At 40.6% G+C, this 12,752-nt stretch overlaps 1 protein-coding gene across 2 annotated transcripts in view; it reads left to right on the forward strand.

Moving 5' to 3' along the window:
- The window catches only part of NUP88 (nucleoporin 88), a 38,749-nt gene that overhangs the window by 22,297 nt on the left and 3,700 nt on the right, over positions 1–12,752 (forward strand). For both annotated transcript variants that reach the window (XM_036269271.1, XM_036269272.1), the window contains exons 8-10: positions 6,125–6,223; positions 10,726–10,816; positions 12,223–12,324. In XM_036269271.1, the coding sequence (XP_036125164.1) occupies positions 6,125–6,223; positions 10,726–10,816; positions 12,223–12,324 (292 nt within the window). The remainder of the gene's footprint in view (positions 1–6,124; positions 6,224–10,725; positions 10,817–12,222; positions 12,325–12,752) is intronic.

The raw sequence follows: 12,752 nt of genomic DNA on the forward strand, positions 1-12,752 counted from the left end.
GTGGGCATCCCTGTCTTATTCCTGTTCTTAATGGTAATGCTTTTAGTTTCTGCCCATTGAGTATGATGTTGGCTGTAGGTCGTTCATATTTGGCCTTTATTATGTCGAGATATGATCCCTGTATTCTCACATTGCTGAGCGTTTTTATTAGAAATGGATGTTGTATTTTGTCGAATGCTTTTTCAGCGTCTATTGATATGATCATGTGGTTTTTATTTTTCATTTTGTTTATGTGGTGTATCACATTTATTGATTTGCGAATATTGTACCAGCCTTGCATCCCTGGAATGAGTCCCACTTGGTCATGGTGAATAATTTTTTTGATATATTGCTGGATCCGATTTGCTAGTATTTTGTTCAGGATTTTGGCGTCTAAATTCATCAGGGATATTGGCCTGTAGTTTTCTTTCTTTGTAGTGTCTTTTTCTGGTTTTGGAATTAGAATTATGCTGGCCTCATAGAATAAGTTTGAAAGTGTTCCTCCTTCTTAAATTTTTTGAAATAGTTTGAGGAGAATGGGTGTTAGTTCTTTATTGAATGTTCGGTAAAACTCCCCCGTGAAGCCATCTGGGCCTGGGCTTTTGTTTGCTGGGAGAGTCTTGATTACCTCTTCAGTTTCTTTAGTTGTTATTGGTCTGTTCAAGTTTTCTGTCTCTTCCGGGTCCAGTTTTGGGAGACTGTATGTTTCTAGAAATTTGCCCATTTCGCTTAGATTGTCAAATTTGTTGCCATATTTTGTTCATAGTAGTTATTAACGATCTTTTGTATTCTGTGGTATTGGTTGTTACTTCTCCTCTTTCATTTCTGATTTTGTGTATTTGGGTTCTCTTTGTTTCTTGGTGAGTCTAGCTAAGGGTCCATCAATCTTGTTTATCTTTTTGAAAAACCAGCTCTTTGTTTCATTGATCCTTTGAATTGTTTTTTTGGTCTCTATGTCATTTATTTCTGCTCTGATCTTTACTATTTCCTTCCTTCTACTTGCTCTGGGGTTTTCTTTTTGTTTGCTTTCTAATTCTTTAAGTTGTGAGGTTAGACAGTCAATTAGAAATTTTTCTTGTTTTTTGAGGTAGGCCTGTAGTGCTATGAACTTCCCTCTCAGAACTACTTTTGCTGCATCCCATAGATTTTGTGTTGTTGTGTGTTCATTTTCATTGGTTTCCAGGAAGTTTTTAATTTCTTCCGTGATCTCCTCGGTAACCCATTCATTGTTTAATAACATGCTATATAGCTTCCATGTGTTCAAATATCTTTGCATGTTCTTGTTGCAATTGATTTCTAGTTTCATGCCATTGTGATCTGAGAAGATGCTTGATATGATTTCAATCTTCTTGAACTTGTAGAGATTTAGTTTGTGTCCCATCATGTGGTCTGTCTTTGAGAATGTCCCATGTGCACTTGAGAAGAATGTGTATTCTGTCGTTTTGGGGTGTAATTCTCTGTAGATATCTATTAAATCCATTTGGTCTAGTGCTTCATTGAGAGTCTCTGTTTCCTTGCTAAGTTTTTGCCTAGAGGATCTATCCAGTGCTGTCAACGGGGTGTTGAAGTCCCCTGCTATGATTGCATTGCTATCGATTTCTCCTTGGAAGTCCTCCAGAAGATTTTTAATATATTTTGGTGCTCCTATATTTGGTGCATATACGTTTATCAAGGTTATATCTTCCTGTTGGATAGATCCTTTCAATATTATGTAGTGGCCTTCTTTGTCTCTAGTTATGGCCTTCATTTTGAAATCTATGTTATCAGATATGAGTATTGCTACCCCAGCTTTTTTTTTTTTTCCCATTTGCTTGGAAAATTTTTTCCATCCCTTCACTTTCAACCTATGTGAGTCTTTTGTTGTGAGGTGGGTCTCTTGAAACAATATATAAATGTGTCATGCTTTTTTATCCAATTAGCTACTTTGTGTCTTTTTATCAGAGCATTCAGTCCATTTACATTTAAGGAGATTATTGATATGTACTCGTTTATTGCCATTTTTGTTTAGTGTGGTTATATTTTTCTTACTACTTCTTCTAGTAATTACAGTAGTCATTTTAACATTTCTTGCAGTGCTGGTTTGGTGCTAATGTATTCCCTTAGCCTTTTTTTGTCTGGGAAGCTCTTTATTTGACCTTGTATTCTGAATGATAACCTAGCTGGGTAAAGTAGTCTTGGATTCAGATCCTTGTTTTTCATGACCTTGATTACTTCATGCCATTCCCTTCTGGCCTGTAGTGTTTCTTGTGAGAAATCAGCTGAGAGTCTTATGGGGTTTCCTTTGTAGGTAACCTGTTGCTTATCTCTTGCTGCTTTTAGGATTCTCTCTTTGTCTTTAATTTTTGGCATTTTAATTACTATGTGTATTGGTGTGGGCCTTTTGGGTTCTTCTTACTTGGGTCTCTCTGTGCTTCTTGAACTTGAATGCCTTCTTCCTTCACCAAATTAGGGAAGTTTTCTGTCACTATTCCTTCAAATATATTCTCTAGTCCTGCTCATTTTCTTCTTCGGGCACTCCTATGATGCGAATATTATTACATTTCCAGTTGTCCCACAGTTCTCTTAAGCTGTCTTCTTGTTTTTTAATCATTTTTTCCTTTTGGTTTTCTGATTGTTTGATTTTTTTCTACCCTGTCTTCTAATTCACCAATCCGGTCCTCAGCTTCCTCTACTCTGCTTTTTAGACCTTCCAATGTGTTTTTCATTTCTGATATGTCATTTTTGATTTCTTCTTGGTGGTTTTTAATTTCCAATTGGCTTATTTTCAGCATCTCTATGTCCTTACTCATGCTGTTCAGCTTCCTTAAGATCATGGCTCTGAATTCTAGCTCTGTTAACGTGCCTAACTGCTCCACATTGATCTCATCTTTGGTGGAGGTCTCTTGTTATTTTATTTGGCTTCTGTTTCTGTGTTTCACCATTTTGGCTATCACAGTGGGCTTTGGAGCCTGTCAAGTTTTCCCTGTGGGTGTTGGTGTTCTGCTGTTTGTGGCTCCCTCTCTTGGGTTTAGATGAGCGAGTGAGGACCCACGTTAAACGCCACTGTCAAGTCTTCCTTTCCTGGTTAAAGTTGCCAGCCCAGGAAAGGTACTGTTATCCTCTAGCTTTTTGCCTGGAGGCTAGCAGTTGAGGTTACTTGATGAGTTTTGGGTTGTCAGTTGATTGAAAAACTCCCTCAGGTGCTCAGCATAAGGGGATTTCATGAGGGTGGGGCAGATGCTGGTTGTCAATGAGCCTCAATTAGCACTTCAATGGCCCACAGGGTGGGGTTGGATCTCCGAGGGAGGGGCTGCTGCCTCTCTCAGAGCCCTGGGAAGGAGCAATATGGCCACCGTCCTGCGTGGCTGCAACTCAGCAAAAGCTATGAGTGCCCTCCAAATCCCGAGTGTCCCGACATAGCTCCAGTCCAGTCCACCCTCCCTCTGCAGGTGCCCAAGGTGAGTGGCTGTGGCTGTTTCAGCCTCTGTCCCGGCTCTGTGCTGTGGAGCCCCCTGGGAGTGTAACCCGAGGTCGCTGCTCCCAGCTGAGGCCGCTGCCCAGCTGCCGACAGTGGGCTCCCAGCCCCAGTCTCGCGCCTTCGCAAGCCTACCGGGATGGAGTCAGTGTCCCTCATTGTATGGTCCTCGCAAGCTGCTTTTCTGTTGCTTTTTCCCGTTGATTTGTCTGTGTTATAGTTGTAATTCCAGTTTGGTTCTTGGAGTCGGTCTGTGTAGCTTCCTTTCACTCCGCCGCCATTTTGGAATCTCCCATAGTTTTCTTCTGTGCATTACAGAGACAGAGTTTAATCTTGTAGCTGCCTGACTTAATCTGCTTATAGTCCATTAACCAGTTTGCATAGGTTTGGTAATAATGACTTTGACTCTGTATTAAACAATAGCCAAAACATTTAAGGCCATAGAGTCACTATATAATAAATCAGTAAAGGGAACTCATTTGGGCATGTCTAATTAAACCGTATTTGGAGAGGTATAGTCTATATGTTAAGTCTTGGAACTTTTCTTTACAGATGAGGAAATTAAACCTATAAGGTAAAGTAATATAAACTAATTGATTTCCTTATAAAGCTACGTACATGCTCTGGCCGGGTAGCTCAGTTTTCCCAATATGCCAAGGTTGCAGGTTTGATCCCTGGTCAGGACACACAGTAATCATCCATAAATAAATGGAATGACAATCAGTGTTTCTCTCTCTCTCTACCTGCTTCCCCTTCCTCCCTCTGTCTTTAAAGTCAATCAATCTAAAAAAAATTATATAAAAAAAGATATATATATCTTTGGGAAATACTTTCTCGACTTGTTCCTATGTGTACATAAGGCATGTTACAATCACTGAAACATACCCATATTTTTAATGACATAAATGAAATGACTATAACGTGGGGTTGTCTGACAAATTTCCTACTTTAATGATTAATGTTGTCTGTCTCTTTTTCAGAACAGATTTCTGTTATATACCAATACTAAGATTTTTCTGACTTGAGCTCCACAGACACATTTTGAAATATAATTTTAATTAATAATAGACCTGAGGAGCTTATTTGAGCCCTAAGTCTGAAGTATGGGCAAATGAAAAGAAGCTTTTCAGTATTTTATTATTCAGAGAGATGATAGATATAGACCAGGACTTTCTAACTTCCTACAGCACAGTGCTTTTTTCAGAGCTATTATGCAGAACCCTAACATATAAAACAGATAAATAGCCCTGGCCGGTTTGGCTCAGCAGTTAGAGCGTCCGCCTGCGGTCCGGAGAGACCCGGGTTCGGTTCCCGCTAGGGGCATGTACCTTGGTTGCAGTTTGTCCCCGGCCCTGGTTGGTCGTGCGGGTGGCGGCCACTCGATGTGTCCCTTTCACATCGATGTTTCTCTCTCTCTCTCTCTCTCTCTCTTCCTCTCTCTCCCTCCCACTCTGTCTGTACAAAAAATGGAAGAATGTCCTCGAGTGAGGATTTAAGAAAAAAATAAAAAAAATAAAAAAAAATAAAATAAAACAGATAAATAATATAACATTCACTCTACAACATTTACATACTATAAAGTTAACTGTAAGAAAGTGAGGCTGTTAGATAAAAGAAAATTTTAATTTAGGGGCTTATGGATGACAGTTACCATCTTAAATCAGCTTTACTATATACTTTTTTCTGTATCTTAATTTAGTTGTCTAATTTTAAAATTCTTGAGTCACAGAAATAAATATTTGTAAATAATAAGTATTCAAGAGCTTCTCTTTTGGTCTTAGAACAGTCTTACTGATGTTAGGGCTCAAAAGAAGTATAGAACATTTCATTAAAATTACGTATCTGCTGCTCATATTTTTTACTATAAATACAGATGATTGTCAAACAAAAACTGTCTCCAGAACCTAAAATAAGCTTTAAAACTATCTGTAAATCAACATTATCAAGACTAATAAAACTTTACACTTCATACCTGACATACTATATTACTGACAGAACTATTCACTGACCATTGTACTGAAGTCTTTTTAGTGAAACAGGGCTGTAGGACTGCACTTGCTTCAACAATTTCATGTAAGTAGATGTGTGTAAGCATAGGTTTCTACAGAGCTACACCTTTCTTAGTCACCATTTTATTTTGAAGACCTGTAAATAGATCCACAGAGCTAGACAGAAAAGCATAAATGATTTACCTGACAGCAAGTGCCTATGTTTTGTTGAACTCTTGAGTTAATATTTAGAAAATAACATATTTGCATTGTTTATTCATTATACTTTTTAAAAAATAATTGTTTTGTTTATTGATTTTAAAGAGAGAGGAAGGGAGATGGAGAGAGAGAAACATCAATGAGAGAGAACATCAATTGGCCGCCTCCTGCATGTGGGATTGGGCCCACAACTTGGGCATGTGCCCTGACTGGGAATTGAATTGGTGACCTCCTGGTGCATGGGTCGACGCTCATCCACTGAGCCACACCAGCTGGGCTATTCATTATACTTTTAAAAATACATAAAATATATTAGAAAGTTGAATTCAGATTTAATAATTTCAGAAACCCCTGACATAGTGCCACAATATGGATGTCCTATAAACCGTCCATCATTTTCATCAAAAAATGTATTTTTGGGCTGATGGGGTGAATTTTTTTTTCCATTGGCTACCTTTTATAACATTACTGATTCCATTTGCAGATCCCAAGTGTCCCTCAAGATACCACTGTACTCATGAAGCTGGTGTACATAGTGTTGGGCTCACTTGGATTCATAAACTTCATAAATTTCTTGGATCAGGTGAGTTTTCTGTGCTTTTCATTATGTTTCACAGATTCTGTCAAAAAGTAGTTTGGAATAGAAAAATAATTTTGGAATAGGAAATCAATGAAACCAATAGATCAACAATGTTGATAAATCTTTAGCTAGACTGACCAAAAATAAAATGGAGAAAACTCAAATTACTATAATTAGGAATAAAGAGGGGGATATTACTACTGATCTTACAGAAATAAAAAAAGCTGTAGTAGAATACTATGAACAACATATGCCAATTAGATAACCTAGATAAAATGGACAAATTTCTAGAAAGACACAGACTACCAAAACTGACTCAAGATGAAGTAGAAAATTTGAGTAGACCTATAACAAGTAGAGAGATTGAATTAGTAAACAAAAAATTACCCAAAAAGAAAAGCTCAGGACAAGATGGCTTCACATTTAAATAATTAATATCAATTATTCACAAGCATTTCCAAAAAATAGAAGAGGAAACACTTCCTAACTTACTTTGTGAGCTCAGTATTACTCTGATAACGAAAACCAAAGATATCCAAGAAAAAAAACTACAGACAGATATCTCTTATGAATACAGATTTTAAAAATCCTCAACAAAATACTAGCAAACCAAATCCAGCAGCATATGAAAAGCATCATACACCAGGAGTAGGTGGGATTTATCCCAGGGACGCAAGGGTAGTTTAACATCCAGAAATCAGTCAATGCATTACACCATATCAATAGAATAAGGACAAAAACTCTGATCATCTTAATAAACACAGAATAAGTATTTAAGAAAATTTAATAACCTTTCATGTTAAAAACACTCAACAAACTAGTAACAGAAAGGCACTTCCTCAAACTGATAAAGAGAAGCTATGAAAAACCCACAGCGAACATCATACTTAGTGCTTTTTTTTTTTTTTTTTTTTTTAAAGTGTATGTGCCCTTTGCAGGAACCAAACCCAGGGCTCTCTGGTCTGTGGGCCAATGCTCTGTCCGCTGAGCCAAACCGGCCGGGGCTCTAACACCATCCTTAATGCTGAAAGACCAAATGTTTCTGTATGAGATTTCTATTGCTGCTATTATAAGTCACCATAAACTTAGTGGCTCAAAATAGTACAAATTTACTATCTTCAAGTTCTGTAGGTAGGACGTCCTAGGTTGATTGTTCTGGGCAGCAGTGTTCCTTTTTGGAGGCTGTGAGGGAGAATCCTTTCCTCGCCTTTTCCAGCTGCTGTAGCCTGCCTTTGCCTGTAGCCCCTTCCTCCATCTTCAGAGCCAGCAATTGTGGGGTGAGTTTGATACTTTCCACCCTGCATCACTCTGACCTTCTTATGCTTTCATCTTTCACTTAGGGAAATTTGTGATGACATTAGGCCCACCCAGATCATCCAGAATAATCTATCTCAGAGGCGTTTGAGGGCACCTTTAATTTCATCTGCAACTTTTATTCCCTGTTGCCATGTGACCTAACATATTCCCAGGTACTGGGGATTATTAGACATTTTTGGGTTGTCTGTTATTCTGCCTACTACATTACAACCCACTGCCCCAAGGATTCACGTCTGACCCACATGCAAAACATATCTGTTACCCGCAAAAAGATGAGACAGTTCTTGTCTTTTTGGAGGAAAGATTTCAATTAAGAGACAAAAGTGTCGCCCTGGCCAGTTTGGCTCAGCGGTTAGAGCGTCGGCCTGAGGTCCCGAGAGACCCGGGTTCGGTTCCCGCTAAGGGCACGTACTTCGGTTGCAGTTTGTCCCCGGCCCTGGTTGGTCGTGCGGGTGGCAGCCACTCGATGTGTCCCTTCATGTCGATGTTTCTCTCTCTTTCCCTTCCTCTCTCTCCCTCCCAGTCTATCTGTACAAAAAAAAAAATGGAAAAATATCCTCGGGTGAGGATAAAAAAAAAAAAAGAGAGACAAAAGTGTCACCCAGCCTGTGTGGCTCAGTAGTTGAGCATCAACCTCAACCCATACACCAAGAGGTTGCCAGTTCGATTCTTGGTCAGGGCACATGCCCAGGTTGTGGGCCAAATCCCCAATGGGGCACATGCAGGAGGCAGCCAGTTGATGTTCTCTCTCATCATGTTTCTATCTGTCTCCCTCCCCCTCCCCCTCTCTCTAAAATCAATAAAGAAAAAATATTTTTAAAAAATAGGCAGAACACCCTGGCTGGTTTGGCTCAGTGGTTGGAGCGACGGCCTGCAGTTCAGACAGACCTGGGTTTAGTTCCCGCTAGGGGCATGTACTTCGGTTGCAGTTTGTCCCTGTCCCTGGTTGGTCGTGCAGGTGGCAGCCACTTGATGTGTCTCTTTCACGTTGATGTTTCTCTCTCACTCTTCCTCTCTCTCCCTCCCGCTCTGTGTGAACAAAAAATGGAAAAATGTCCTTGGGTGAGGATTAAAAAAAAAAAAAGGCAGAAGTGTAGAAAAGCAAGCAAAAATTTATTGATAGCAGCAAAAACACACTCAGGACAGTGAAACAAGGAAGGGCTTCGAAGCAGCAGGAGAGCCTGGGCTGCTTTGGCTCACTGAATGTCAGAGAAAAAAATCAATGAAATACTTAGTATGAATTTAACAAAAGAAGTACAAAACATACCCTTGAGTCCAGAAATACACCTTGACATTTATAGTCAATTAGTTTGGACAGGGGAGCTAAAATAGTTCATTGGGGGAAAGAATAATCTTTTCAACAAATGATGCTGGGACACAAGTGTACATCATAAGCAAAATAAAGAAACTGGACCCCAACCTCACACCATACACAAAAGGAACTCAAAATGAATCAAAGACCTAACTATAAGAACTAAGGATAGAACTCTTAGAAAACACTATCACAAAAGTGAAAAGATAAACCACAGAATGGGATTAAATATTTGTAAATCATATATCTGATAATGGACTTGTGTCTAGAATGTATGAAGAACTCTTAGGTCCTGGCTGGTTTGGCCCCATGGTGGATCAGAGAGTCTGAGGTTTGATTCCTGGTCAAGGGCATGTGCCTTGGTTGTGGGTTTGACCAAAGCCCTGCTTGGGGTCGTGTGGGATGCGGCCACTCCGTGTGTCTCTCTCACATTGATGTTTTTCTCTCTCCCTCCCGCCTTCCCACTCACTCTATCTAGAAAAATTAATGGAAAAATATACTTGGGTGAGGATTAAAAAAAGAACTCTTTGAACTCAATAATAAAAAGATAAAGAGCCCAATTTTAAAAATGGACAAAGGACTTGAATAGACATTGTTCCATTGATGATATACAAATAGCCAATAAATACATAAAAGCATGTTTATTAACTTTAGTCATGGAACTAAAATACCACAAAATCATGATATACCACTTCACACCCAGTAAAATGGCTAAAATTTTTAAAAAGATAGACAATAACAAGTGTTGCCAAGGATGTGGAAAAACAGGACTCATATTCTGCATGTGAATATGAAAGGGTGCGTTCCCCTTGGAAAACAGCTCAGCAGGTCCTCAAATGATAGAGTTACTATATGACCCAGCAGTTTTACTCCTGAATATATACCCAGTGGAAATAAAAACATGTCCACATAAAACCTTGTGAATGAATGTTCATATCAACAATATTCATGACAGCTAAATAGCCCCTTTTCCCCCAACTGATGTTTAGATAAAGTATCCATATAAGGGAATATTATTCAACAATAGAAAGGAGTGAAGTACTGACATGGATGGCCCTTGAAAGCATCCTGCTAAGTGAATGAAACCAGCCATAAATAACTGCATGTTGTATGCTTCCATTTAGATAAAATGTCCAGATTAGGCAAGTCCACCGAGGCAGAAAATTGATTAGTAGTTATTGCCTAGGTCTGGGGGAATCAGCAGAAACTAAGGAGTGATTGTTAATGAGAATGGGGGTTTCTTACTGGTTGTAGAATTATTTTAATATACTAAAAGTCCATTGAATTGTAAACTTTAAGTAGGTGAGTTGTGTGGTATTGTGAATTACATTTGAAAAAGCTGTTATAAAAATAAAATTGGCCCTGCCTGTGTGGTTGAGTTGTTTGGAGCATTGTCCTGTACGCCAAAAGGTCATGGGTTCGATTGCTGGTCAGGGCACATACCCAGGTTGTGGGTTTGATCCCTCCTTGGGCTGGATACGGGGAGTCAGCGAGTTGAAGTTTCTCTCACACATCAGTGTTTCTCTCTCTCTCTCTCTCTCTTTTCCCCTCCCTCCCTCCACCTTTTCTCTCTTAAATCATTTATAAATAAATAAAATTGGTGTGGGTAGAGACTGAAAAGAAATGACTTGTGGAATTGTTCTTCTCAGTAAAATATTTCTGCATTTAGAAACTGGACCAAGGAAAATCCACTTTCCACCTCGGGGCAGAAATCTAGACCCTGTGGGATGGCTATTGCTGTCAGAAAGGCATAGTCCTTAATAAGCAGTGGTCTGAGATAAGAACTTTACTGCGTTTAACTAATATTGTCAGCATTTTAATTGGGAGATGGTTGTGTGTCAACTCACCTCTAATGTGATGGTGTGTTCCTTTATAGATGAAGAAGATAAGGATAGTTTACAGGAACTTGCCACTGAACAGAAATGCTTTGTAGAACACATCCTTTGTACAAAGCCATTGCCATGCAGGTAAGAACCGTCTCTGTCACAGTAATCTAGTAATCCAGGTACACGTAGACACCACCCTCACATGCGACGCTCCTCTAAGAGCGTCGGTCCATCCAGTGCTGATCCCGAGCTCTCCCTGTTTCAGGACCATTCCACATACCGTGCCCTGAGTCTGGAAGGAATCTTCCCAGTTGCAACTCTGGTTTGCTGTCTTCACTTGGCTAACTCTAATCTGTTTTTGTAAAATGTGTTTTTATTGATTTTTTTATAGAGAGGGAGAGAGAAACATTGATGTGAGAGAGAAATATCAATCTTCTTCCTGCATGCCCCTACTGGGGATCAAGCCCGCAACCTGGGCGTGTGCCCTGACCGGGAATCATACCGGGACCTCTCAGTAATGGGCCGAAACTCAATCCACTGAGCCACACTGGCCAGGCTGGAGAGTGTTTTGAATGGGAGAGACGTGAGCATGTTTATAAGCTGAGGGTAACTAGACAGTAGGAGGCTTTGGAACCAGAGTTGATGGAGGAATCGTCAGAAGAGGCGAGGACATGGCACGGCCCGCCCAGGGGCGGGAATGTGCTGTGCAGCTGGGATGGGTATTGGGGCAGGCCGAGCAGCATGTTGACGGGAAAGATATTTCCTGCCTGTGGTTCACAGTCTTGTTTCTTCAGTGAAATAAGAACAAGGAGTAAGAGGGAGATGCTAGCTGTGCACAGTCAATTCAGTCCTGTGACATATATATTGGGCTGCATTGGAGTTTGTTTTGTTGTTTTTTATCCTCACCCGAGGACATTTTTGCATTTATCTTCAGATAGAGCAGGAGGGAGAGAGGGAGGAAGAGAGAGAGAAACACATCAACTGGCTGCCACCCACACGACCCCATCCGGGGCTGGGGACAAACTGCAACCGAGGTATGTGCCCTTAGCGGGAACCAAACCCGGGTCTCTGGTTCGTGGGCCAATGCTCTAACCACTAAGCCAAACCGGCCAGGGTTGCATTGGAGTTTTAATGTGAGATAGACTGACGTTCTCGTCAGTCAGCAGGTCCTGAGCATGTAATCTGGGTGAGGCATGCAGAGATAGCTGGGGCTTCTGTGCAAGGTGGGGAGAAAGACATGTCAGGAATTAACTTCACTGAATCATGCTAACTGCCGAGACTGCAGTGAGCACCATGAGGCTGTGGGTTCCTGAGTGACTTACTTGTCAAACGCCTTATAGACTGTTAAGTGACAGCTTGTTTCAAACCAGTCAAAGCTCTGAGTATCACAGGATTCCATGTCAACACCTCTGAGCTTACTGCATTGATAGCACGTCCAGGCAACTGGTAGCCCAGATCCGAGAAGGTGACGGACCTCAGCCATGTCGTTACTTTGGATCCATTGCATTTGCTGTTTTATAACCTCGCTGTCATGTGTGTTTCTCCAGGCAGCCAGCTCCGATTCGAGGGTTCTGGATTGTCCCTGACATTCTGGGGCCCACGATGATCTGCATCACCAGTACCTACGAATGCCTCCTGAGGCCTTTATTGTACGTACCATTTTGTTTTCCCCACACAACTTGTTAATTCTGCAAAATCTAAACTGGGAAAATGCCCTTAGAAACTGGCTTGACAATACTTGGATTATGCTTTGGCTTCTGACTGGAGGGTTGGAAAGGTAGATAGGATCCATTTTAGGTATGATTTCTGGTATCTTCTTTGGCTAGCTGAGAGTCAAGAGCTTTACTTCAAAGTGTGGGAAATCAGACTAAAATTAAATACTGGATGCCATTAATATGAATCATAGTCAGTGATGCTCTAACTGTGTCAGGTGTAGAAGTCAGGCAATACCTGCGCTGTCCCCGTAGCCAGAGCAGCCCTGTGAGGACAGCACTGTTAGGCCCACCTTGGAAAGGAGGAAACGGCTTGAGAGGTTCAGTAAAGGCCGACATGGCACATCAAGCCAGGCTGCAAGAAT

The sequence above is a fragment of the Molossus molossus genome, unplaced genomic scaffold, assembly GCF_014108415.1.
Source record: "Molossus molossus isolate mMolMol1 unplaced genomic scaffold, mMolMol1.p scaffold_m16_p_19, whole genome shotgun sequence".
Classification (NCBI taxonomy): Eukaryota; Metazoa; Chordata; class Mammalia; order Chiroptera; family Molossidae; genus Molossus; species Molossus molossus.